Genomic DNA, 23,125 nt, shown 5'->3' with positions numbered 1-23,125 from the left:
TCACAATTACTTTATAGAGTTTTGACTGAAGTAGCCAAACTATCCCCCACCAGGCCACCACCACCAAGCAGATTTGTTTTTGTTGTTTTCTTATATATGTTAAAATATGATTAAAATTCTACCAACCAAAACATTTCTTACTTGGTGCAATATAATAATAGTGAGAAATATAATAATGCATCACACAATAAAACTCCAAATATAACATGAATAATGTGGTCCAAGTGAGAGTAGTGACACAGGAAGTTGCATGTGGTCAAGGGCTCACTTGCTCAACTTGGCCAAACCCATATAATCTCTGTCACAATCATTCTTTTTTAATTTCCAATATTAGGAACTCCAGTATTAAGTTTAAGCTCAAACATGATGTCTTAACACATCACAAAGTTCCAAAATATTCATATTACAAAATGATATGTTACATTTAGAGTTTTTTACTTGAGGACCATAGCTAATTGGTTAGCCACTGAGGATTTCAATGTAGGAGAAACTGGAGAGTCCCCAAAGAACACATCAAACAAAGCAGATGTAACACTACCTGACTCGATCTCCGCATCCACATCCTTTGGCAACCCTCCAGACGAAACAGAAACCTAACAGAAGAAAAAGAAACATAAGCAAATAATGTGTAAGTGATTCAATTAGCATGAGAGAAAATTGTGCTTACGAGCATTTTAGAAGGATTGATCCAAGTCAAGAGAATGACACTTCCTTTGTTGAGAGGTCTGTTTTGGAAGATCCCTTGGAACGTAGAGAGAGCGGTTTTATCATCAGATGTAGGAGATTTGATTCTAGGCGAAATGGCTTCGTCCAATGCATCCCAGAAGGTTTTGCCATCAACGTCTCTCACAAGAACAATCTCCAATGACTTCTCTGCTTGATCTGAATCAAAGAGAGCAACAAGACTCAAAAGATGTGGAACCAAGAAAGCTATCATCATCTTTAGCATATCATTAGTTCATTACCTTGAAAGATTGAACTAAAGAGTGATGAATCTCTCTGAATCTCATCAGCAGACTTCCCTTTCCAAGCGGTTAACCCGGTCAAGATAGATTCATTCACGTATAAACCAGCAGCATAGACTTTGACACCGATGATAGCAAACTTCTTCTCCCTAAACCCTGACAAAAGAAAATTGATGCATTTTTTACATATAGATACATTGAAAGAAGTCTCAGAGCAAGTCTAGAAGCATTTCATCAATATAAAGAGTGAAGATAAGGTTGAAACTGACCAGTGCCGAGCAAGGAGAGTGCGGTAGAACAGCCAGGTAATGCCACTGTTCTCTGAAACTTCACACTTGTAGCCGGTTCTTCCACCTTCTCATCTGCATTTCCAACTACACAAACCACAAAGATCAAGATGAAAAAGGGGTGGAGCTGTAAGAAAAAGACACACAAACATGTTTGTTTAAGTTGTAATGGTAATGCCTCTTTCTAACTAATCTTTCTTGGAGATCATATGATTAGTAAACACTAAACTCCAAATCATAAATCATTCAACCAAAGACAATACACAATAGAGTTTCTAAAGCAAACTCTGTTTCTTTGATCTTAACAAGAACAATAAAGTTTCAACCTTTACCTGAAGAAGCTGCTGATTTCACCACCCCAACACAATGTCGCTTTCTGAGAAATGAATTGCCGTTTTGAGGAGGGTGAATTGAGAGAGATGAAACGCAGTTCACAGTTCGAAGCACTGAAACTTGATTCGGGGAATGGTTTCTGGATCCAGCATTGACTCTGTTCGGACAGACACCAGAAAGTGCAGATGGAACCGATGTAAGAACAACTCCGTCCATGTTCGAATCCCCGGCGATGAATCCTAAGTGTCTGATCTTTAGAACAAGAGTTTTAATTGCCTCTGCAGTTTAATTTACCTGTGGGGTTGTTGAGGCGTTGGTTTTTCCGACAGTTGGAAGCTGTGTAACTGATTAAGAAAACCTGTCGTTTTCACTTTTCGAAACTACACTCAATGCAGTTATAGGGACTTTAACTTGGTGTCGTTTAGTGTCTGAAATAGTCAACTGTGTGTCGTTTTTGTGAAATTCTTTTATCCTGGCCAGTACGAGCTTTGGTGAAGTGTATACACATCAAATGTGCCTTCATATTCGTCTCTTTAGATGTAGAAAGTGTGCACAAAAAAAACAATGTAGAAAGGAGAACTCGTCTTGTGAGAACAAGTATTACGCATGCTTCCAGAAGCTACATCAAAGGAAACTGAACTTCGCAATCTTAAGAAAGTTAAAGAGTGCTGTCGATAGAAATGCATATTTCATTTGCTCTGTTAAAAAAAACAGCTCAGAAACATGTAACAGCTAACAAGTAGTACAAATCCTCATCTCACACACGATAAATAGTTTATAAAGCAAACACAAAGGGAAAACAATACTTCCTGAAAATTGTAATCGCGAAGTACTAAGAGTTTAAATATAGAATCTTAAAGGAAGAGTAATACCGAAAACAAGAACTAAGAAGAAAAGGTAAAAACAAAATCGATACACAGCACCAAGAGCTCTTAAGCACTATCTTCGGTAGGCTTCTCAGTCTCCATTGGTTCTTCACCAGAGGCCGCTTCTGGCTGTGGCTCACTCTTCTCCTCATCAGCCGCCGCCTTGGCTGGTGGTGCTTCAGGTTTAACAACCGGCTTTGGTTTGGTCATTATAGGCCTGCAGAACCTGCCAATACACAATCCAAAAGGATGTTTCAGTTAGTTCAACCATTATTAGAGCAACTCCTACAATAGAGAAACAAGTGAGAAGAAGCTTATGCTTACTTGTCCAGTGCTTCAGCCTTCCTTGTAACGTCAGCTGACAAGAAAGCTGGAGTTGCGTACTTGGGAAGCGCCTCTTGCTGCTGCTGCTTCTCCCTCATCCATGCTTCTGCTTCCACACACTCGTTCAACACCTTCATTTACATACCACAACAAGTTAAAACACATCCTCAACATTCTTATGGAAAAAATGAAAAATCTCAGAGCTCTTGTTATTTATACCTTTTGCTTCTCTTCTAGTTCAATGTGATCAAACTTGGAATCATTAGACACAGCTGCCTCTCTGTAGCTGTTAACACAGTGACCAAGCTGTCCAATGACTGTCCCTCTCTCCTGTGACTCCTTGTACCTCATTTCAACAGGGTCACCCACCTGCATCAAAGTCCAATCACCAAGCTCTGTTAAAACATTATTTTCTTGAAGTAAAACACAATAAAGTAGCCATCAGTCATGTGTATATTTACCTTCTTGAGCTCCTCGAGCTTTGCAACATAAACACCTTTAGTCTCATCTTCTCCATCTTCATACAACCAATCCTCCACTTCCTGCAGCTTCGCCAGGAAAGCTTCCCTTTCTGACTCAGTGATATACTCATGGAGTTTGTCACTCAGCTGAGAAAACAAAACATGTGATGTTAGTCGCCAACCATTTTTAAATAAATGCATACAACCCAATACAGACAATAAAAGGAGTGAAAGAGAAGGTGTCTTACTTTGTTTCTCATATCATAAACATATGACTCAACAGCATTCTTCTTGTCCTTGGTCTCCTCCATAACTCTGTCTTGCAGAGCCATCTCATATTCTTTCTCCACAGCCTTTTGGACGTCAACAGATTGCAAGGCGCCGTATACCAACTCTGACAGAGGCACGTTTGTTTTCTTCACCTTCTTCTTTGGAGCCTCAGCCTACACATACCATACCCATTTGATTAAATCAAGTTCACGAGTGAAAAATATAAAGAAGGACCATCAGTTCAGGAAAGAAATTAACCTTTGAATCAGTTTCCATTTGCACTGGCTTATCAGCAGACTCGGCAACACCATTGTCAGCACCAGCTGCATCGCTGGTTTCCTTGGCGTCTTGCATGTTAACATCAGTTTCACCGGAAGCTTTGTCAGTGTCCATCTGCTCTGTTGTGACCGGAACTTCAACTTCTTCCTCCTCCAAAAGCTGTAATGAGGGAGACAAAAAAATTAGCATAAACTAAACGATCTTAAGTTCGCATTGAATGATCAGTTTAGTATAACAACAGAAACTTACAGTAGCTGATTCAACAGAGACAATTCCGTGAAGGGTCAATCTCACTTTCACCTTAACCTTTGCCCTCTCGCCTTTGGATGACTGGAAGGGACCAATCTGCAAAAAAGGAGAACTATAATGAGAAACAAGAGCGTTACAGTCTTAACATATACACGACATTGGGCAAAGAATCAAACCGTGTATGTGCTGATTTTAGCAGGTGCTTGCAAGTCAGTCACATCACTGTACTGCACATCCACAGAGAATGTTCCAGAGCGGTAAAACGTTAGGGCCTTGACACTAGGGATTGGGTTTCCTTTGGGGAAAACAATGGTGCTCTGCTGATTCTCAGCTCCTCCGTTTTGAGCATCAGCAGCTGCTCCTTTCCACGCCAGCGAAATTGAGAAGGGGAAGCTCTCATGAACCTTAAAAGAATTAACAACATGACTTGTTAGATAATCTGGAGTACTATACTAAACGATAAAACACACATGTTTAAGCAGTCATTACCTGGAACTCACGGACTTTGAAGGTGGGACTGAGAATTGCACACTGCAAGGCACATCCCCTCGACACACACTCACTAGCATTCATTGTACGCCTCGGCTCCTTACCGAAAAACTCAGTAAGAATCTTGATAATGGCAGGGACACGAGATCCAGAGCCAACAACCTCCACCATATGTACATCTTCAACTGAGAGCCCAGCATCAGCGAGAGCCTTCTCTAGAGGCCTCTTGACACGCTCCAAAATAGGTACACTGATCTCTTCAAACTCCTCCCTCTTGATAACACCCCTAACATCCTTCTCATCCATCAAACACTCAATATTCAACGGCGCCACAGGGTTAGCACTCAACACCTTCTTCAGCTTCTCGCAGGCAGCCCTGAGCCTGAGACTAGCCTTAGCATTCTGAGTGACATCAATCTTGTACTCCTCCTTGAACTTGGTAGCAAAGTGATTGAACAGAACTTCATCAAAGTCCCTCCCTCCCAAAGACCGATCAAAACCATGAGACAAAACCTTAAGCTGTCCCTTCTTGAACCCCGCGATGCAGACTTGCATGCTCGCGTGACCAATGTCAATGAAGGCGACATTAAGCGGCTCACTCTCCGGCAAATCCGTCTTGTAGATACCATAAGCCAAAGCCGTCGCTGTCGTCTCATGAATCAAATGCAGAGGATGCAAGCCAGCAATGGTCGCAGCATCAAGAACAGCTCTTCTCTGCAGATCCGTAAAGTAAACAGGAATCCCAATACAACAGTCCACCACAGCAGCATTCAGATTCTTCTCAGCAATCCCTTTCAAGTTAGACAACATCATCCCCATAACCTGAGTGGGAGTAAACGCCCTCTTCTCCCCCAAATAGCTAGCGTGGATCAAAGGGTACCCGTCTGGTCCCTCAGTGACGGAGAAAGGCAGAGACTTGATGTCTCTCTGCAGCTCAGGATCCGAGAACTGACGACCCACGAGACGCTTGATCTGGGAGATAGAGTTCTTAGGGTTCATCATGGTGGACGCAGCTCCCGCGGTTCCAATGAAACGCTGCTTCTCGCCAAAGCACACAATGGCGGGAGTCTCGCGGTTTGACTCATCGTTGAGGACAACGTCGATCCCTCTTTGTCTCGCGACAGCCACGAGACAGTTGTCGTTACCAAAATCAAACCCGACAACACTCATTCTCTCAAGCTTCGGTCTTGATTCAAAACCCTGATAATAAACAGATAAAGCTTCAACCTTTAGGAACCCTAATTCAATCAGAAATCAATTGAGAACAGTTCAGAAGCTAAAATTGAATTCAACGATTCGAATATGAGTAGAGAGAAACTAGATTCGAGATGCGAATATACCGTTAAAAAGTGAGAGATCCGAAAATACAAGATTCAGATCTAATCTGAAGCTAAAGGGTTAGAGAAGAGGAGGAGGAGGATCGGGAGCGTACCTGAGGATCGGATCGCGAGAGGGGATTGGGTTCTTGAGAGCTTTGTTTTAGGTTTTATGGATTCGCAGCTGAGAAAATCTGAAGAGAGCAAAGAGAAGAGAGAGAGGGTTTTATGGAGAAGGGTTCGGGATTCGCAGGTTCCTTCTCGATCTTTCCTTTTCCTTTTTTTCTTTCTTTGTTTTACATTTTCTATTCGGTTTATTTGTAATATTTATGTTAATAACATGAAAACTTTAAGAAAAAACGCCAAGATCAACTTTAATATTACAAAATTGAGTATAAATAAATCTCCATAAAATTAAAGATGCAGATTAGTTTCTTTTTTAAAAAAGTAAATAGATAGCACATGAGTAACCAATTGAAAACATGAATTTTACAAAAATTGATTTATATATACAAATATATATAAAAACAATCTTATAAAAATTGGACACATAAAAATGCCATAACTTATTATCTAGAGAAAAAGACTAAGATAACACCAAACCAAGTTTTTGTTCCCAAAGTAGCACTCAAGGCTCAAAGTCACAAAAATAGGTTTCATTAAAGAGGTAAATATACATTTATACCCCTTGGATTAATTAATCCAAACCTTAGGGTTTAGAGTTAAGGGGGTGGGGTTTTGGAATTAGGGTTTAAAATTTTATAAAAAATAAATATTAAAATAAAAATAAAAATTTTAAAAACAGTTTCAAAAAGTATTTTTAAATTATAAAAAGAAAATTAAAAAAAAAATAAAAAAAAATTTTCGAAAAAAAAAATTCAAAAAAAAATTATAAAAATTTTGAATCTGAAAAATATAATCTGAAACTATAAAAAAAAAAATTATTTTTTTTATTTTTATTTTATTTATTTATATTTATTTTTGTTTGTTTATTTAATTTTAAACCAAGGGTATTATGGATATTTTACCCTTTAATGAATGTCATTTTTGTGACTTTCTCCTTCTAGTGCTATTTTTGTGACATAAACTTCAAAAGGTGCTATTATTGACAATTGCCCTATTATCTAAGGATGATAAACATAAATAGATTTATATCCAAAACAGATCAAATAGGTTAATGTCGTTTTGTATAGGAACAAAAACAAGTTTAAAGAAAACGATCGATGATTCCACAATTATTTTTAATATTTATTATTATTTTTAGTCTTTAATTAGTAATATTTATTTTAATTTTTAAAATTAAAAAATCTTTCAATATTTTTTTATTATTAACTGAATTTTTTAAATATTATTAGTACATTAAATTAATTATATTATGCTAGAAGTATATGAATGCCAAATAAAAAAATTCAAACAATACGTAACAAAATAAAATTATGGTTACTATTTGATTACAACAGTACATTACTAAAATGATAAAATAATTTTATTAGTTTTTTTGTCAGCAGTAAATTTATTAGTTGTTGGCTATTACTATGTTTTTAACCTCCAACCAATCAATTAAATTTTAAATGATTATAAGCTTGATTCATTTATGCAACTAGATCTAGCTTAAAATCTATTTGAGAGAGAAAATCACTTCTCATTTAGTCATTTTTCTAATCAATTTGCTTCAGTTTTCACTCTTCATAAACACACTTTAAACTTTGTTCTTCATCCACTATAATCAAAGTTAAAATCGATTTGAGATTTTCATTCTTCATTGATTATAGATTAATGTATGTCAAATCATTTTTTTTTGTCTTTATGATTTTCATCGGCCAAGTTTGACTTTATTTTGTAAACATGTAAATTGTGTTGTTTAATACAATTATTATGAGCTCAAGTAGGAAAATACATTCAACTTAAATTTCAAAATAAACTTACCTCATTATCAAGAGCTTCATATGAATTACCATTTTTGTTTTTTTTTCTCTAATTATGACACATGACTTTATGTTCTTTTTTTCTTTTTCCATCAAAGACAAACGAGAATTCATCGTCTTGAAATTATTTTCCATCATCTCGCTGAGTCTTTAAGCTTTGAAATTACAAATTCCTCATTTGAAGAAGATGATTGGCCAATCTCCAAATTTCCAAACTCATAATAACATCATAAACGTCTATTGACTAATATCTCCAATCTTTAACTGTAAATTTATATCATTTCTTAGATAAATTTGTCATTGCATCCAGATCGTCATCAATATTGTTTTTATTGTTTTGTTACCAATTGTTTTTTCAAAACAACATATATGAAATTAAAAAATATATCTACAAATATAAAGGATTAACAAAACTAAGAGTAACTAAAAATATGATTCTGTTGTTTTGAAAAAAAAAACAATTGATATAATAGATGAAATTCACTATATTCAAAATGAATAATTGAACTGATCTAGACTATTATTTCTAAAGTACTTACTTATATTTATAACATAATTATATATAGTAATATGTTCAAAATAGTAATTGTATATAGTAAAACATAATTATATAATAATCCAAAATAACATAATTATATATAGTAAAATGTTATGCTTATTTATATTTACATAACAAAACAATTTAAAATATGTATAAATGAGATCGAATCATTGACAATTATTATGGTTTGATAATTTATAAATGTTTATACTCATGCATAAGCAAGAAACAGTCAAATAATCTAGCTTGAAATCAATATGAGAGAGAAAATCACTTCTCATTTAGTAGTTTCCTAATCGATTTTGTTTCAGTTTTCACTCTTCTTAAACACACTTTAAAACTTTATTCTTCATCCACTATAATAAGAACTAAAATCAATTTGGGATCTTCGTTCTTCAATGATTATAAACTAAGGTATGTCAAATAGTTTTTATGATTTTCATCGATAAAATTTGATTTTGTTTTGTAAAACATGAAAATTGTGTTGTGGAATACAATCATTATTTTAAAAAACATATAGATTGTTTATTAAAGATAATTATATTTGTGATTTATTATCTAAATGATCTTAATTTTTTTTAGAATAGCTGACTGATCATAATTATATTTAAGTTTGGACCTATTTGGATATGGTTCTATCTGGGTTTAGATTATTGATGTCAAAAAAAAAAAAGTTTCGTTTAAACAAGTTTGTTTGAATTTATACAACCCATTCACTTATCTAAACACACAGAATTTGTTCTACCTAACTCTTATTTGAATACTTGCCATGAAATCAAATTTGGATAAAATGAAACCAGAGAAGACTCTTGTTTAAGAGATACTTTGTCTGTAACATGCTTGAAATATTGTGACTTTTCTGGTGAGATCTAAAGAGTATTGGAATGTCGTAGGGAACACGTTTGACATATGTTAAACGGGAGAATTGGCCGTTGATAATTAAGCATGAATGATTCAAACAAGGCTGAAGTTTTTGTTGGGAACTTGCTCAGTTGTTTCTGGAACTTTGCAAAGTGAAAGAAAAGTACTTTTGACCTTTATTCAGTCCTCTGCCTAACCACAACTCCTCTTACAAGTCAATGCAAGTAAAAGAGATTGTTCAAATACAAGGACTTAAATCATATTAATTACAAAAGAATAACGACTTGATGAACATTTGTATAGTTTTCTCGGTTGATGATGATACACTTTCACGACCAGACTTCTCTTCCTCCCATGAAACCAAACACTATGGCAATAGTAGCAAGAACAGCCTATGAAAACCAAAGAAAATTTACTTATACCACAAGATTCAGAAGATTGAATCTGATGCTGTACAATATTCAGTGGAAGACTTACAGCGATGGCGCAAGCTATGTATCCTGGTTTCTCTCGTGGGTTGATCTTAGCACATACTAGAATGAATACTCCTATGTACCATGGTATTGAACCAAGGAGAAAACCGGTTATGAACCTTCAAGAACACAAAACCAAGTTCTTCCGGATTCAAACCAAATGATATGTATAATATAACTCCAGGAGTACTAATCTGAGAATGCTAAAAAGAACTTACAAGAACCAACCGATTCCAATACCACAACAAGGAAGACGTTCTCGTCTTCCATGTCTCCCTTCAGCAACATCATATCCTGCCATTTAAAGATTTGTGAAGTATTTGTAGATACAGAGAGAAAGAGAGCTTCAGGTTCTTGTTGTGTATGAGACATCATTAACTCACAATTACTGATTGAACAAGATGAAATTCTAAGTAATTTTGTAGAATAAAGAATTTGAGTATGTGCATATGCTTCAGATGAAGTGTATCTAGTAACTTGGTTTTACTCATTTGGATAATAAAGAAGAGGCTATAGATTCAACTTTGAAGTTACAACTTGGAAAGTTACTTTACCAGGAACGGTTTGATGTTCTTGAATGTATTGATGAACGGAAAGGTCATGATGAGTTGCTCTGGGAGGCTGAGACGGCTGAGGGAATCCGGAGACCGGATGATGCTGCGGAGGACGAGGATGCAACGGTGGTGGATAAGTAGGGACACCTTGAAACGTGCCGTAAGATGTAGGAGAAGCTACTCTCTCCTTGTCTTTTTCTTTGCTCATTTTCTCTACTCTTCACTAATTATTTGTTCTCTCTCTCTATACATCTCAGTTGTTTGATTATATTTAACGGTTTTAGCAGTTTCTACACGTGTCAGCAAACACATGGACGACGAGTAGTTGTTGTTGAATTATTGTAGACGACAGATGAATCAGCAAACCAAACAAAAGATGAATACGTAATATATGTTCTCATCTCCAATACAAATTCCACATGTTCAGTGTAACTTACACAATCTTCTAATGATCTTATCTAATACGACAAGACCTTATTGGACAAATAAACTCTCAAGAGCTGTGGTAAAATATAGAATGAAGGAGTGACAGAGAGAGAGGGAGATTTGGTGTAGAGAGTTTTATAAGTTGGCTTGAGGAGGCAAATCTTGTAATCCACACACCATGTTTGCTGGAACTGCAACATCAATCATCTTCGGATACGCTAGATTCAGATCTGTAAGGGGTAAAGACCATGGTTATTATGAGATTCAATACTTAAAAAACATATACTACTAAGTAAGAAAGAAAACTTACTAGACATGATGGATTTGAATGTTTCTTTATCTTTGGTTAAACGTGGGTTGTGTTCCATCTCTTCTCCAACTGTACTTACCTGAATATATTAACACAAAGATAATGTAATGCTTTCATTACAAGAACCAATGTGAATGAGTTTTTAGTTTTGCATTACCTCGTAGCCTTTGTAGTCATGAGCTGGATAGATCAATGTGTCCTTTGGCAATGTAAATATCTGGTTATAGATTAAACAAGAACGTTTTAGATAAAATCATTGAATAGTATGAATCAATTTGCAAGTGGAGTGACAAGATAAGTGTGAGAAACTTGCCTGTGAGTGCACAGATTCATAGAGTTGATCCGAGCTTCCACCCTGCCACCAAGTAAAGAATCATTAGTAATGTTAAACAGATGTCTTAGTTACAAAATATAGATTTTATACATCCACATTACGGTTTATGGTTCCTATGTTTTGTGTTACCTGAAAGTCAGTTCTCCCACAACCGCGGATAAGGACAGCATCCCCGGTAAAAGCCATTCTTGGTTGGGGCTGATCCGCGTCCTCTCCAGTCACATATGTAACACATCCTGCAGTATGTCCAGGTGTAGCACGAACCTATATCAAAATTAAATGATCAATACTCTCCTGACTCTCTATTTTCTCGGTGATTACACTTATTTTCATACCTCAAGGTATATATCACCAATGGATACTTTGTCACCAGGCTCAAGAAACATATCTGCTTTGGAACCACTTGCTTTTGAAATAACAGACTTCACACCGGGTACCTTTGTCTATATATAATAGCAAACAAAGAGACATCACTGAATCATCAAATCTAAATTTAAAAAAAAAAATGGTACAAGTTAATATCATCAATAAACAGAAAGAGACCTTAAGAAGTCCAGTGCCAGTGACATGATCAGCATGAACATGAGTGTTCATAGCATAGACAAGCTTCAAGCCTAGCTCATTGATCAGCTTCAAGTCTCTTTCAACAGTCTTGTCCACCGGATCAATCAACTGCTCATCAGTCACAACAATCAAATGATGAATTGGGCAAACCAAAGTTATGATCTTTTTCTAAACTAATTCAATTTATAACCAATCAAGCAAAACTATATATTATACAAGTTCACATAAACAATCTGATTACATTCATCAAAAAACACACAAAATTCTCAAAACCCATCTCGAAAGATTCAACCTTTATGAAAGCAAAACACTCACCAGAGCAGGCTTATCGGGATGAGACACGTCGGCGAGGAGATACGTGAAAGTGGAAGACTCTTTCTCAAAGAGCTGACGGAAGAGAAGCTTCGAGGAGGAGGAGGAGGAGGAAGAGGAAGATGAACCCATCACTCTCAGAGTTGTGATTAGAGGATGTTGGAGAGCACGTGATTGATGAGAAAAGAGGAATCGTGAGAAATGAGTCACCATTGTTGTTGTTTTAAAGGAGGTTTGCTTATCCCCACGTCCACGGAAGTGTCGACGACAAAAAGAAAAGAGATTGGTGGGACCCTCCTTGATGGATGGGTGTTCTGTTGTCGTCGTGTGATTTGAAGGGAGTAACAGCGATAATGGATTTGGTCTGATTGTGACAGTGTTGCAAGATTCATGCATGAATGGGATTTTAGATTGAATTGATGACGGAGTGATTAGTTAAGGCCTTATCTTATTTTTTTTATTGGGCTAATTATCGTGGGCCCAATTTAAAGGAAAATAAGCTTTTGTAAGAACCAGAAGTGTTTTTTTGCCGACAAAGTTAATCGGCTCAACCTCAACGGTCAGGATTTTGTTCCAGGGTGACAGAAACTTATTTTGTATGTCATTAGCATTTCCACAATACAATTTTATTTTATGTAAACTCTGTTTTATCACACTAAATTTTGTCCTAACCCTCTCTTTATTTTTACCTTTAAGAAGAATATCAATAATGTATTTCTCTGTTCTTTCTTTTACAATTTTTTTTAATAAAAAAGTGAAGTTGATTTGTTTATATGTCATAATTTCATACATGTTGCTATTACTACTTTTCTGCACAGGGACCATGTATGTTCATCTAGTACTTAATAAAATATGTTGATGGGAAAAGAAAGTAAAGTTGAATTTATGTATATCTAAACTATACAATTATTATTTTTACTCTAAAAAATGAAAATGCTATAAAAGTAGAATTGGCAATATTTTCTTTTTATTTATAAAATGAAATTAGTCTTGAAAAATTGTCAAATTATGAAATATGTGTGTGTTTTCAACATGTCAACAATTGAAAAAGATTATGAAAATGTGTACAGATGTATCTCTTCATCGTAAGAATGAGTTTACATTCTACGAATGTGTTTTTCATGTTAAAACGCATTAAAATTTAAAAGATTGTGAAATTGTATAAGAATTAGTTTTATCATTTGAAAAGTGTGTCTTGTTATTCTTTAAAATATATTAGTTTTATAGAGTTGTGCCTTTTCATTATAAAAATTATACTAGTTTTAAAGAAGTTGTCATATTGTAATGTACTATACAAAAATAACTGTATCAAATCTGAAAAGTTGTCACTATTCGTATAAAAATCTGACAATGGTTTTCAAAAGATTGAAATACTGATAAACGTAAGAGAGCATATCATATCTCTGCAAATTAAAAAAACAAAAAGAGTTCAAAGCAAAAAAATAAAAGAAGCCATAACATAAATGCATATTCAACTGTAAACAAGATACACACATGTTGCCAACCGATGTATGTGATATCGATGGAAATCTGAAAGAGTTAACAATATCAAAGATTATGCATTTCAATAACAAAACTGAAATTAGTTTTTGTTTTAAAAGTTGTCAAATGATGAAATGATGTGTGTTTCTATAATTACATGTATCTTTTAAACATGAAACGATTAGAAAAATTTACGAAAAATGTGTATAGATGTGTTTTTCATCCTAAGAATTTGACTTTACATCCTAAGAATGTGTATTTTCATGCTAAAAATGCAATAAAGTTTGTGAACATATTTAAGAAAAAGTCTTCTCATCTTAAAAATATGTTTTTTATTCTTTAAAACCTATTAGTTTTAAGAGTTTGGAAGATGTATATGTCAGTCAAAATTCTGTCATTTAGTTTATTATAAATTCTGTTCTTTCTTTGCTTATTTTTTGCTTATTTTTTTCTCGTCAAAACTTTTTTGTTTTTCATATAGTCAAAGTTAAAATTGATTTTGGATCTTCGTTCATCATTGATTATTCACTAAAGTATGTCAAATCGTATTTATCTGTTTTTATGATTTTCATCGTTGAATTTGACTTTATTTTTCAAAACATGTAAATCGTTTATAAAAACACTTCTTTTATTCTATAAAGAGAACAGTTTAAGGAAATTTTTCACAAAGATAAATTTTCTTTGCTTTGTATGGATTTTCTATTACTTAATAATACTAATTTTAACTTTCAAGATTATTAATTGATCTTATTGTATTACTATTGGGTTACCTTTATTAAAATTGATATTTAGAGAAAATGATTCATTTTATGATGCAGTTTTCTTCTTCTTAATGTGTATTAATATTTATAAAATAATTGAGAAATATCATCTTCGTGAAAAAAAGAGAGTAGATTTTTTTATCTAAACCATATGAAATCCCGTTTGATCATAGTTCTGGTCTTATTTGGACATGATTTTATCTAGGTCTAGATTATGGATGTAAAACAAAAGTTTGTTTGGATTTTTAAAGCCAATTCAATTCATAAACAAATACTTTGTTTTAACTTCCTCTTATTTGATTACTTGCCTTGGGATCAAATATGGATAAAATGAAACCATAGAAGCAGACTCTCTTGCTTTAGGGACAATTTATATGTAAAACAAAAGTTTCATTTAAATAATTTTTTTGTTTATTATTTTTTTTATCCCAATCATCTTTAGTTGATGCCGATTTTCATTAAAATTTTGTTCTAAATATAAAATTCATAATTGTATAAAATTCATGCTAATTTTTAATATGATTTTACATTATTAACGAAAGAAATAAAACTTTAAATAAGAACTAATTTAAAAATAAACTTAAACTGATTTTCTTTTTAAAAAAATTCCTCAATATATTTATTGATATACACAAGTGTTGTTATTATTATTATCCCAAATTAGTAGTATTAAATAAAATAATTACTGTGAAATATTTTCATAATCTATCTACAGATTCATGTTACCAAAAAAAGAAAAGAAAATATTTAACTAAGGCAAAAAATGCTACATTCGACGAAATTAAATAATTATCATTTGATTTTTCCCGGTTTTTTTCTTCGTATCTCTCCTTTGTAAATCGCTAGACAATGGTGATGAGGCCGATTTCGAAAAACGTCTTAATTTACAGACACAGCCTTTGTCTCAGGCTTAACTCTACGCTTGCTCTCTCTAACTACAAACCCAATCCACCGACGACAACAACAAGCACAACCATCTTCCAATGCAATTCTCAAATCTCGAAGCTCGCGAGAAACGGCAACCTCCAAGAAGCCGAAGCCATCTTCAAAGCAATGCCTCAGAGAAGCATAGTCTCGTGGAACGCGATGATCTCTGCCTACGCGGCGAATGGCAAAATGAGCAAAGCGCGCCAAGTGTTCGACGAAATGCCTGTGAGAGCTACGACTTCTTATAACGCGATGATTACGGCTATGGTTAAGAACAAGTGCGATATGGTGAAAGCTCACGACTTGTTTCGCGAGATGCCCGAGAAGAACGCTGTCTCTTACGCGGCGATGATCACTGGTTTTGTTAAGGCGGGGATGTTTGATGAGGCGGAGTGTTTGTACGGTGAGACGCCAGTTGAGTTTCGTGATCCCGTTGCTTCGAACGTTTTGTTGAGTGGGTATTTGAGGGGAGGGAGGTTAGAGGAGGCTGTACGTGTGTTTGAAGGTATGGGGGTGAAGGAAGTGGTGTCGTGTAGCGCGATGGTTGATGGGTTTTGCAAAATGGGGAAGCTTGTTGAAGCTAGAAGACTGTTTGATGAGATGTATGAGAGAAATGTGGTTACTTGGACTGCTATGATTGATGGGTATTTTAAAGGCGGGTTTTTTGAAGATGGGTTTGCTCTGTTTCTGAGGATGAGGCGAGAGGGAGATGTTAGTGTTAATGCCAACACTTTGGCTGTTATGTTTAAAGCTTGTAGAGACTTTGACAGATACATAGAGGGGAGTCAGATTCATGGGTTGGTTTCACGGATGCCTCTTGAGTTTGATCTGTTTCTAGGGAACTCCATGATCTCGATGTACTCTAAGCTTGGTTTTATGGGAGAGGCGAAAGCAGTGTTTGGCGTGATGAAGAACAAAGACTCTGTTTCCTGGAACTCGTTGATCACGGGTCTTGTCCAGCGGGGACAAGTCTCTGAGGCTTATGAGCTTTTCGAGAAGATGCCGAGTAAAGACATTGTATCATGGACAGATATGATCAAAGGGTTTTCCGGAAAAGGAGAGATCTCCAAATGCGTGGAGCTGTTTGGGATGATGCCTGAGAAGGACGACGTGACGTGGACTGCTATGATATCTGCTTTCGTGAGCAATGGATGTTACTCGGAAGCTGTTTCCTGGTTTCGTGAGATGCTCCGAGGAAAGGCTTTTCCGAACTCCTACACTTTAAGTAGCGTCCTCAGCGCAGCAGCTAGTTTGGCGGCGTTGGTTGAAGGACTACAGATCCACGCTAGAGTAGTGAAGATGAACATGGAGGATGACTTGTCTGTTCAGAACTCGCTGGTGTCTATGTATTCAAAAACCGGAAACGCGCGTGATGCTTACAAGATCTTCTTAAGCATCGGTGACCCCAATATTGTTTCTTACAACACGATGATCAGCGGGTTTTCTTACAATGGTTTCGGTAAGGAAGCGGTTAAACTGTTTTCAGGATTGGAAAGTACAGGAACAGAGCCGAACAGTGTTACCTTTCTTGCTCTGTTATCAGCTTGTGCTCACGTTGGATACGTTGACTTAGGATGGAAGTACTTCAGCTCCATGAAATCTTCGTACGGCATTGAGCCAGGACCTGATCATTACGCGTGTGTGGTTGATCTTCTTGGAAGAGGGGGAATGCTTGATGAAGCATATCGCTTGATCTCTTCAATGCCTTTTGAGCCTCACTCTGGTGTTTGGGGAAGCCTTCTCGGTGCAAGCAAGACTTGTCTGCGTGTCGATCTAGCAGAGGTTGCTGCTAAGAAACTAATTGAGCTTGAGCCTGATAGCGCAACACCTTATGTTGTATTGTCTCAGCTCTATTCACTTGCTGGGAAAAACAGAGACGCTGATCGGATCAGGAGTATCAAGAAATCGAAAAAAATAAAGAAGGATCCTGGTTCTAGCTGGATTATAATAAAGGGTAAAGTACACAATTTTCTTGCGGGAGATGAATCTCATTCGAGTCTGGAAGAGATAGCGTTCACATTGAAGATGATTGAAAAGGATTACAAATTGATTTCTATAAGCCATGGAAGTAGTATTCATCACAGTGAAGCCTGTAAGGAGGTGCAGAGGAATTATTCATAACTGAACCAAGCTCTGTTATTGAGGTATGAGTTGGTTTAATAGATAAACATAACATTAGTTATCAACCGTGTTATTTATTTACTTCTTATTATCATATTTTGTTTTGTGTGGATAATTATTTACTTAATTACGTATCCTAGTCTAAACAAGAAAAACAAATAATATGACTATAAATACTAGATCATGGGAAGGTTATTTGATTGTTTATACGATTGTGACTTTTGTTATTGCAGAGAGAGAGAGATTATGGAAACTTATTTGATTGTTTTGATGGTCTGTTGTGGTGTCTTTATTGCGTTGGCTTTATTGGTGCCATGTTGTTTGGAGAAGAAGAAGAAAACAGGCACTGATGGTTCTGTGCTAAAGCCCAACAACCAGAGAGGCAGGGCTGTAACAAGCAGCAATGGTGACTTCATGTTTTATCCAGCTGCGGCAGCGTCTCTTCCTACTATCTCTGGTTCTGGACCTTCTGGTCACCATCACAGCGCTCATAATCACGGTGGTGGTGGTGGTTGTGGCGGCGGAGGGCATCATGGTGGTGGAGGAGGATGTGGTGGTGGTGGAGGATGTGGTGGTGGTGGTGGAGGATGTGGTGGCGGTGGTGGCGGGGGATGAAGTTAGTTATGTATAGCGATGAGTAGTTAGATGATGCTGCTATGATTTGGGTAGTTATCTTGAAGTTATTATATTCTTTTTGATTTGTGTGTGTTTCCGTGGTCTTGGATTTGTGTTTTTGTTTTCTTTTTCTTTTTAAAATTCTACTAAATTAAATCTCATATTTTCTGATCTACACTATTATTTGCAAAGTAATTTTTAGCAACGAATGCTCTTACGTTGAAAGTTAGGGTGATTAATATCTATATTACCCTTAATGAATTATATATATATATATATATATATATATATATGTATATATATTAATTATATAATTTAAAACAATAAGATAATTTTTATATATTGTGTTGTTATCTTAACACATATTTTTTAGTTATAAATTTTTAAAATAAAATATAAAACAATTAATAAATTTTAATTAAACATATATATTTAATTAATTTTTGTATATATATATGTTTTATTTAATTTTTTGAAAACATAAATAATAAATTATGATACTGATTTTGAATTAAAAAAATAAACTAATAAATATTTATAAACGATTAAGTCCGCATATGCAGATAAGACACCTAGTTTGATTAATATTATCTAAAGAGTTTTATATCTACCATAGATCAAGATAATGTGAGACTGTAATAATATAATATAAAATTTACGATAATTAATATACTATAGCATAAATGTTATGAATAAATTAATATAATTTCATAATCTATAAATTATGATATTTAATACATTATACTATACCTATTTAGCATTATTATAATTTGTAATCGTTCAAGTCTAACTAATAAATTTACTTCCGATTAAGCGTATAAGCGTATTATGTGTCATGTTGAATCGCCCTTTATTAAAATGGTATTATATACGTATTATATACGTATTATTTATACATTATTTTCACTATATCTATCAATCTGTATATGTAGTTTGTTCTCTTCATAATTACCCATACAACTATATGTATTTTTATTATTTATAGTTTAGTTATTTTTGAAATTAACACCATGTGGACGTACATAAAATATTTGATTTATATATACTGCCAACTAATATTTTTTATAGTTACGTACCAGTTATTAAAATATGGTAAATGTAGATCAGATATTTTCCTTCCGACAATATAGATTAGATTATGCATGGTTATGTCCGGATGATGACGCACTAATGCACATAGCACACCACTAAAACTATATGTCATGGTTTATATAAGTCGAAATTTTCTTATTTGAAAATAACAAAAAATTATAAATAGTTTAGATACACATGTACGTTATGCATACACATATTGCATAAGTACTTAAAACAATTTTTTTATTCTTGAAAACAAGCAAAACTAAAAAAAGGAATTGGATGGGAAAATTATTACATGCCAACAAATTCGTTTTAACCACCGATATCGCCGCCATAACCACTGCCTAGACATGCGATGCTTTCTTTGCCATCTTTCTTAGCTTTGTGGTAGAGAAAGTGAGTGAGCCATAAGAGGAACATGAACAAGAGAAGCCCTCCAAACGCTATAAACAAAATCACCACAGGGTTCATCTTTAATTTTCTTGCTCGTAGTGATTGTACGTTCACTTTTCATATTGGGAAATAAGAAGATGTGTGTATATATATAGAGATGAAGAGCCTATCATTGACTTAATTTTATAAACCAACTCGTTCATTTTGTATTAAGGTTTGTTTGATTTCCATACGGAACCGGATATTTATTTGTTGTTACGTTTAGCTTTATTCAAACCCAAATTGAAGGGAATCTTGATTAATATTGTAAGCTTGTATTGGTCAGATCACGGATTATTGAACCGATATTTCTTGCTTATATATATAAAATAATTCTCTAAAAATCATTCTACAAATTAAATATTTGTTTCAGTTTGATTTTTCGTTGTTTATTTTATCTTTGACTATTTGTAGTGAATCAATACATTTTTGGAATTGTTATCTGGACATCAAGTATCTGGCCAGAGCCCATCTGAATCACGATCAACTGGTACAGGTGAAGCTTTTATAACCTTAGTTCATGTCAATTAAATAAAACTCCAACGAAGGATATAATTTGAAAATGTAGTAATTTCTTTGATAAATAACCAAGTTGTAAAGCTAACGTGTATGAGTGTATCAACTCCCCGGTAATAAGTGAAATGAGATTTAGTTAATTCTCCAACATCAATAGGAGCTTTTTGGTAACATGGACAACGTAATGCATTACTTAAATGTACCTTTGTTGATATAAATTATACACTACAACTTAGGTTGTCATTTAAAGGAAAATCTGATTATATTAACAGAAATTAGCCCTTTTTTAGTTTTTGTTACAAAAATAATCATTTAATAAAAAAAATGGTCATAATAAATTTTATTAAAAGGTAAAAATACATTTTAATTAAGGTTAACTAGTGTTAACTAGTCTAGACTTAGGATTTAGAGTTAAGAGATGAGGTTTTGGAGATATGGTTTTAAATTTTAAAAAATAAAAAATAAATATTAAAAATTTCAAAATAAAAATGAGTTATTTTGTGACAAAAATTTAGAAAGAACTACCAGAGAGAATTGCTTTTATATTAAATACACACCGCAACGAAAATAGCATTAAAAAGGTAAAATTGCATCCCATGTACACAACTTTTTCCATAATTAACTCAATACCCTAAATTCTATACCATGGTATTTTTGTTAATAGACATACAACTTATTACATTATGTGTGTATTTACCTAATTTCCAATTTCTTTGTGGTTTTTTAGCTAATCGGCTCTTAAAAAAATTCGAAAACATGAGTACACATATATTAGGAAAAGCAAACAACAACTTGTGTCGCGATGTACGATCTCTTTCCATCCGTATCGTCAAAAGTAGAAGGTAACAATAGAGAGAATTAGTATATTATAGTAATTTTGTTGATAATATCCCTAGGACTCGTCGATTTTTGTATTCTCTTGTTCTGTATTGTAATTTGATTCTCAGATTGAAGAAGAAATTGAACATCTCCATATCTTTATATATGCGGTTTCTAATCAGACAATAACGTTAGTTGTTCCGTAGACAATTGACATATTATCTTGTAAATTAGTTTGGATAAAATAATTAAATGTGTCAAGTAAGCAAGTTCAGACTTGTGATGAACCATTCACTTAAGCAAGTTGAGACTTGTGATGAACCTCTCTGCGTTTGATAAGTCTGTAGTTTGTATATAAAAACTGATCAGTTTAAGCTAGTTGAAACATGTGATTAACAACTCTGCTTGTCCTTAGTTTTAAATTTGATTATTCGTTAATAGATATAAAATCTAATTTATAGCATATTCTTGAAGATTTTATCATTAAAAATGATGTCAGCCAATACAAATTCAAAAATTTTAAGATTATATGACCGTTCTAGTATGGAAATTATATCCATTGACTCTAAAAAGTCTTGTTCTCATTTATCCCAAATCGGAAATATCAATCAAATATGTTCTAAAATAATCAAGTTGAAGTATTCGTCCACATGATCCGCTTCATATTCCAAATTAAAAGTTGCCTTTTTTGGTTGGGTTATCCGGTTAACCTACATGGACGCTTGTTTCTGACTTTGTTTCCACAATAGTTAGTGTAGAAGTAAACCTACAACCTCATAAGTGTGTGTTGTTTACCTTATCATGAAAATATTGAAATATTTTTGTTTACCTTATCATGAAAATATTGAAATATAGCCACGGGAAAATTTTCATATTGCATAATTTGGATGTATACGTTATATATTTACTTGATAATTCTATACAAATCCGACATCATCAAATACTACAATATATTGGGTAAAACGTTTATTAGATTTGAATCAATACAATGTACACAGTACACATATATTTATTTATCCACAATACAACGTTAATATCTTACATTCCTATAATCCATTTATGCATGATTCCATGAATAGATAGTTATCAGACCAAAACAAAATTAAATCATGACATTCATATTTCTTCTGTGTAGAAACACTAAATTATATTATGTACTATATATTCGACCAAAAAGATATATTATGTACTATATATTACATAAAGATTCGCACGTTGTTTTTCTGGAACTTCCCTTTTTAGAGATCATCAGTAAACGATCCATGGAGCTATCTAGACTTAGTCGGTTAGTCCCTGTTTAAACATACAGTCAAATATACCATAATAGGTTGAAACTGAATATTAGAAACATCATTCTACACATATATGCAGTGATTATACTTGTGGTCAATACAAAAGCGTGTGATTGTTTATACGCGTGACACCCTTAATCAGACGCGCCAAATATTCAGCACATCATTTTCACAAAGATTGTTTATACATGTATAATACATGTTTCTTGTCACAATATAACTAATATGCATCACAAAATGTAATCTTTCATTTTTTCGTCTTTTTTTTTCTTGAAACAAAATTATGACCTTTTCCCGAAAAAGAAACAAATTATGGCTTTTATGACCTTTTTCCCGAAAAAGAAACAAATTATGGCTTTTAATGTTCTTTTATATCTCGGTTGTCGTATACTTAGAAAAACGAATACAGTATAGAAGATTATCGGATAACCTAAGCATCTTTAATTGGTTTATGAAAGGTAGAAGAAATTGCAAAGGAATTTCCAAATACACTAGGAAAATTAATAAATGTGACATTTTCTTCTTGATTACTTTTTCTCTCCGAGAAAACAAAAACGTTCGATAACTTAATCGCTTTGTTTCTTTGATCACAAAACTCAAACATAATGTTAATCCTTTGATAAGTCAACTATTTGGGGTCTGCGGGTATATAAAATGTACAAGCAGTCAAATGTACAATGATATCGGCATAACTAGTTTGGATATTTGAAAGTCCACAGATGATCTATGATTCTATATTCGATCGATCATTTCAAAACGCGTTACATTCTCTCTTGATATCATTTCCACTTTCCATACACTATTTTAAACCGTCGATAAACCTTATGTAGAAGGGAAAAAAAAAGAAGAGAATGTAACAAAAAAAGAAGAAAAAAAAGTTTTATAATACAGTTAATTATTGAAAATCTTCTTTTGATTAATTTGGTAAAGCTTAACTTTTTTTT

The 23,125-nt window shown here is 33.9% G+C and overlaps 5 protein-coding genes and 1 long non-coding RNA gene across 9 annotated transcripts; 2 read left to right on the top strand and 4 right to left on the bottom strand.

The window, feature by feature from the left end:
- Window positions 1-297: 297 nt before the first annotated feature.
- LOC103871121 (fatty-acid-binding protein 3, chloroplastic) lies at window positions 298-1,905 on the bottom strand. 2 transcript variants are annotated; one of them, XM_018659469.2, is made up of 5 exons: window positions 1,579-1,905; window positions 1,235-1,339; window positions 966-1,121; window positions 668-882; window positions 298-593 (listed from the first exon to the last, which is right to left on the bottom strand). In XM_018659469.2, the coding sequence occupies exons 1-5, from the start codon at window positions 1,799-1,801 to the stop codon at window positions 435-437; spliced, it is 858 nt and encodes a 285-aa protein (XP_018514985.1). In that variant the 5' UTR covers window positions 1,802-1,905; the 3' UTR covers window positions 298-434. The 2 variants fall into 2 exon arrangements, with proteins under 2 accessions (XP_018514985.1, XP_009147594.1); XM_009149346.3 differs by having other exon boundaries at window positions 1,585-1,901.
- Window positions 1,890-2,483, top strand: LOC117125848. The gene is made up of 2 exons (XR_004448300.1): window positions 1,890-2,098; window positions 2,129-2,483. It is a non-coding gene; the product is annotated as an uncharacterized LOC117125848 (long non-coding RNA).
- LOC103871120 (heat shock 70 kDa protein 14) lies at window positions 2,259-6,206 on the bottom strand. Of its 2 annotated transcripts, none has more exons than XM_009149344.2 (10): window positions 5,956-6,206; window positions 4,524-5,723; window positions 4,211-4,438; window positions 4,035-4,130; window positions 3,765-3,944; window positions 3,485-3,679; window positions 3,237-3,383; window positions 2,995-3,144; window positions 2,776-2,906; window positions 2,259-2,677 (listed from the first exon to the last, which is right to left on the bottom strand). In XM_009149344.2, the coding sequence occupies exons 2-10, from the start codon at window positions 5,691-5,693 to the stop codon at window positions 2,518-2,520; spliced, it is 2,457 nt and encodes an 818-aa protein (XP_009147592.1). In that variant the 5' UTR covers window positions 5,694-5,723; window positions 5,956-6,206; the 3' UTR covers window positions 2,259-2,517. The 2 variants fall into 2 exon arrangements, with proteins under 2 accessions (XP_009147592.1, XP_009147593.1); XM_009149345.2 differs by having other exon boundaries at window positions 4,524-5,761; window positions 5,956-6,144.
- Window positions 6,207-9,318: 3,112 nt separating this feature from the next.
- On the bottom strand, window positions 9,319-10,455 carry LOC103871119 (60S ribosomal protein L18a-like protein). 2 transcript variants are annotated; one of them, XM_009149343.3, is made up of 4 exons: window positions 10,194-10,455; window positions 9,858-9,933; window positions 9,644-9,758; window positions 9,319-9,558 (listed from the first exon to the last, which is right to left on the bottom strand). In XM_009149343.3, the coding sequence occupies exons 1-4, from the start codon at window positions 10,399-10,401 to the stop codon at window positions 9,496-9,498; spliced, it is 462 nt and encodes a 153-aa protein (XP_009147591.2). In that variant the 5' UTR covers window positions 10,402-10,455; the 3' UTR covers window positions 9,319-9,495. The 2 variants fall into 2 exon arrangements, with proteins under 2 accessions (XP_009147591.2, XP_018508193.2); XM_018652677.2 differs by having other exon boundaries at window positions 9,319-9,542.
- A 91-nt stretch (window positions 10,456-10,546) lies between these two features.
- LOC103871118 (persulfide dioxygenase ETHE1 homolog, mitochondrial) lies at window positions 10,547-17,779 on the bottom strand. Its single transcript, XM_009149341.3, has 9 exons — window positions 17,748-17,779; window positions 12,143-12,333; window positions 11,807-11,935; window positions 11,599-11,706; window positions 11,393-11,527; window positions 11,243-11,284; window positions 11,087-11,146; window positions 10,930-11,008; window positions 10,547-10,849 (listed from the first exon to the last, which is right to left on the bottom strand). The coding sequence occupies exons 2-9, from the start codon at window positions 12,269-12,271 to the stop codon at window positions 10,755-10,757; spliced, it is 777 nt and encodes a 258-aa protein (XP_009147589.2). The 5' UTR covers window positions 12,272-12,333; window positions 17,748-17,779; the 3' UTR covers window positions 10,547-10,754.
- On the top strand, window positions 12,340-21,943 carry LOC103871117 (pentatricopeptide repeat-containing protein At1g53600, mitochondrial). The gene is made up of 2 exons (XM_009149340.3): window positions 12,340-17,453; window positions 17,666-21,943. Exon 1 carries the CDS (start codon window positions 15,232-15,234, stop codon window positions 17,428-17,430), a length of 2,199 nt encoding a protein of 732 aa, XP_009147588.2. The 5' UTR covers window positions 12,340-15,231; the 3' UTR covers window positions 17,431-17,453; window positions 17,666-21,943.
- The last annotated feature ends 1,182 nt before the right edge of the window (window positions 21,944-23,125 follow it).

This window comes from Brassica rapa, chromosome A06, assembly GCF_000309985.2.
Source record: "Brassica rapa cultivar Chiifu-401-42 chromosome A06, CAAS_Brap_v3.01, whole genome shotgun sequence".
Classification (NCBI taxonomy): Eukaryota; Viridiplantae; Streptophyta; class Magnoliopsida; order Brassicales; family Brassicaceae; genus Brassica; species Brassica rapa.
This window is presented reverse-complemented; position numbering and strand designations above follow the sequence as displayed.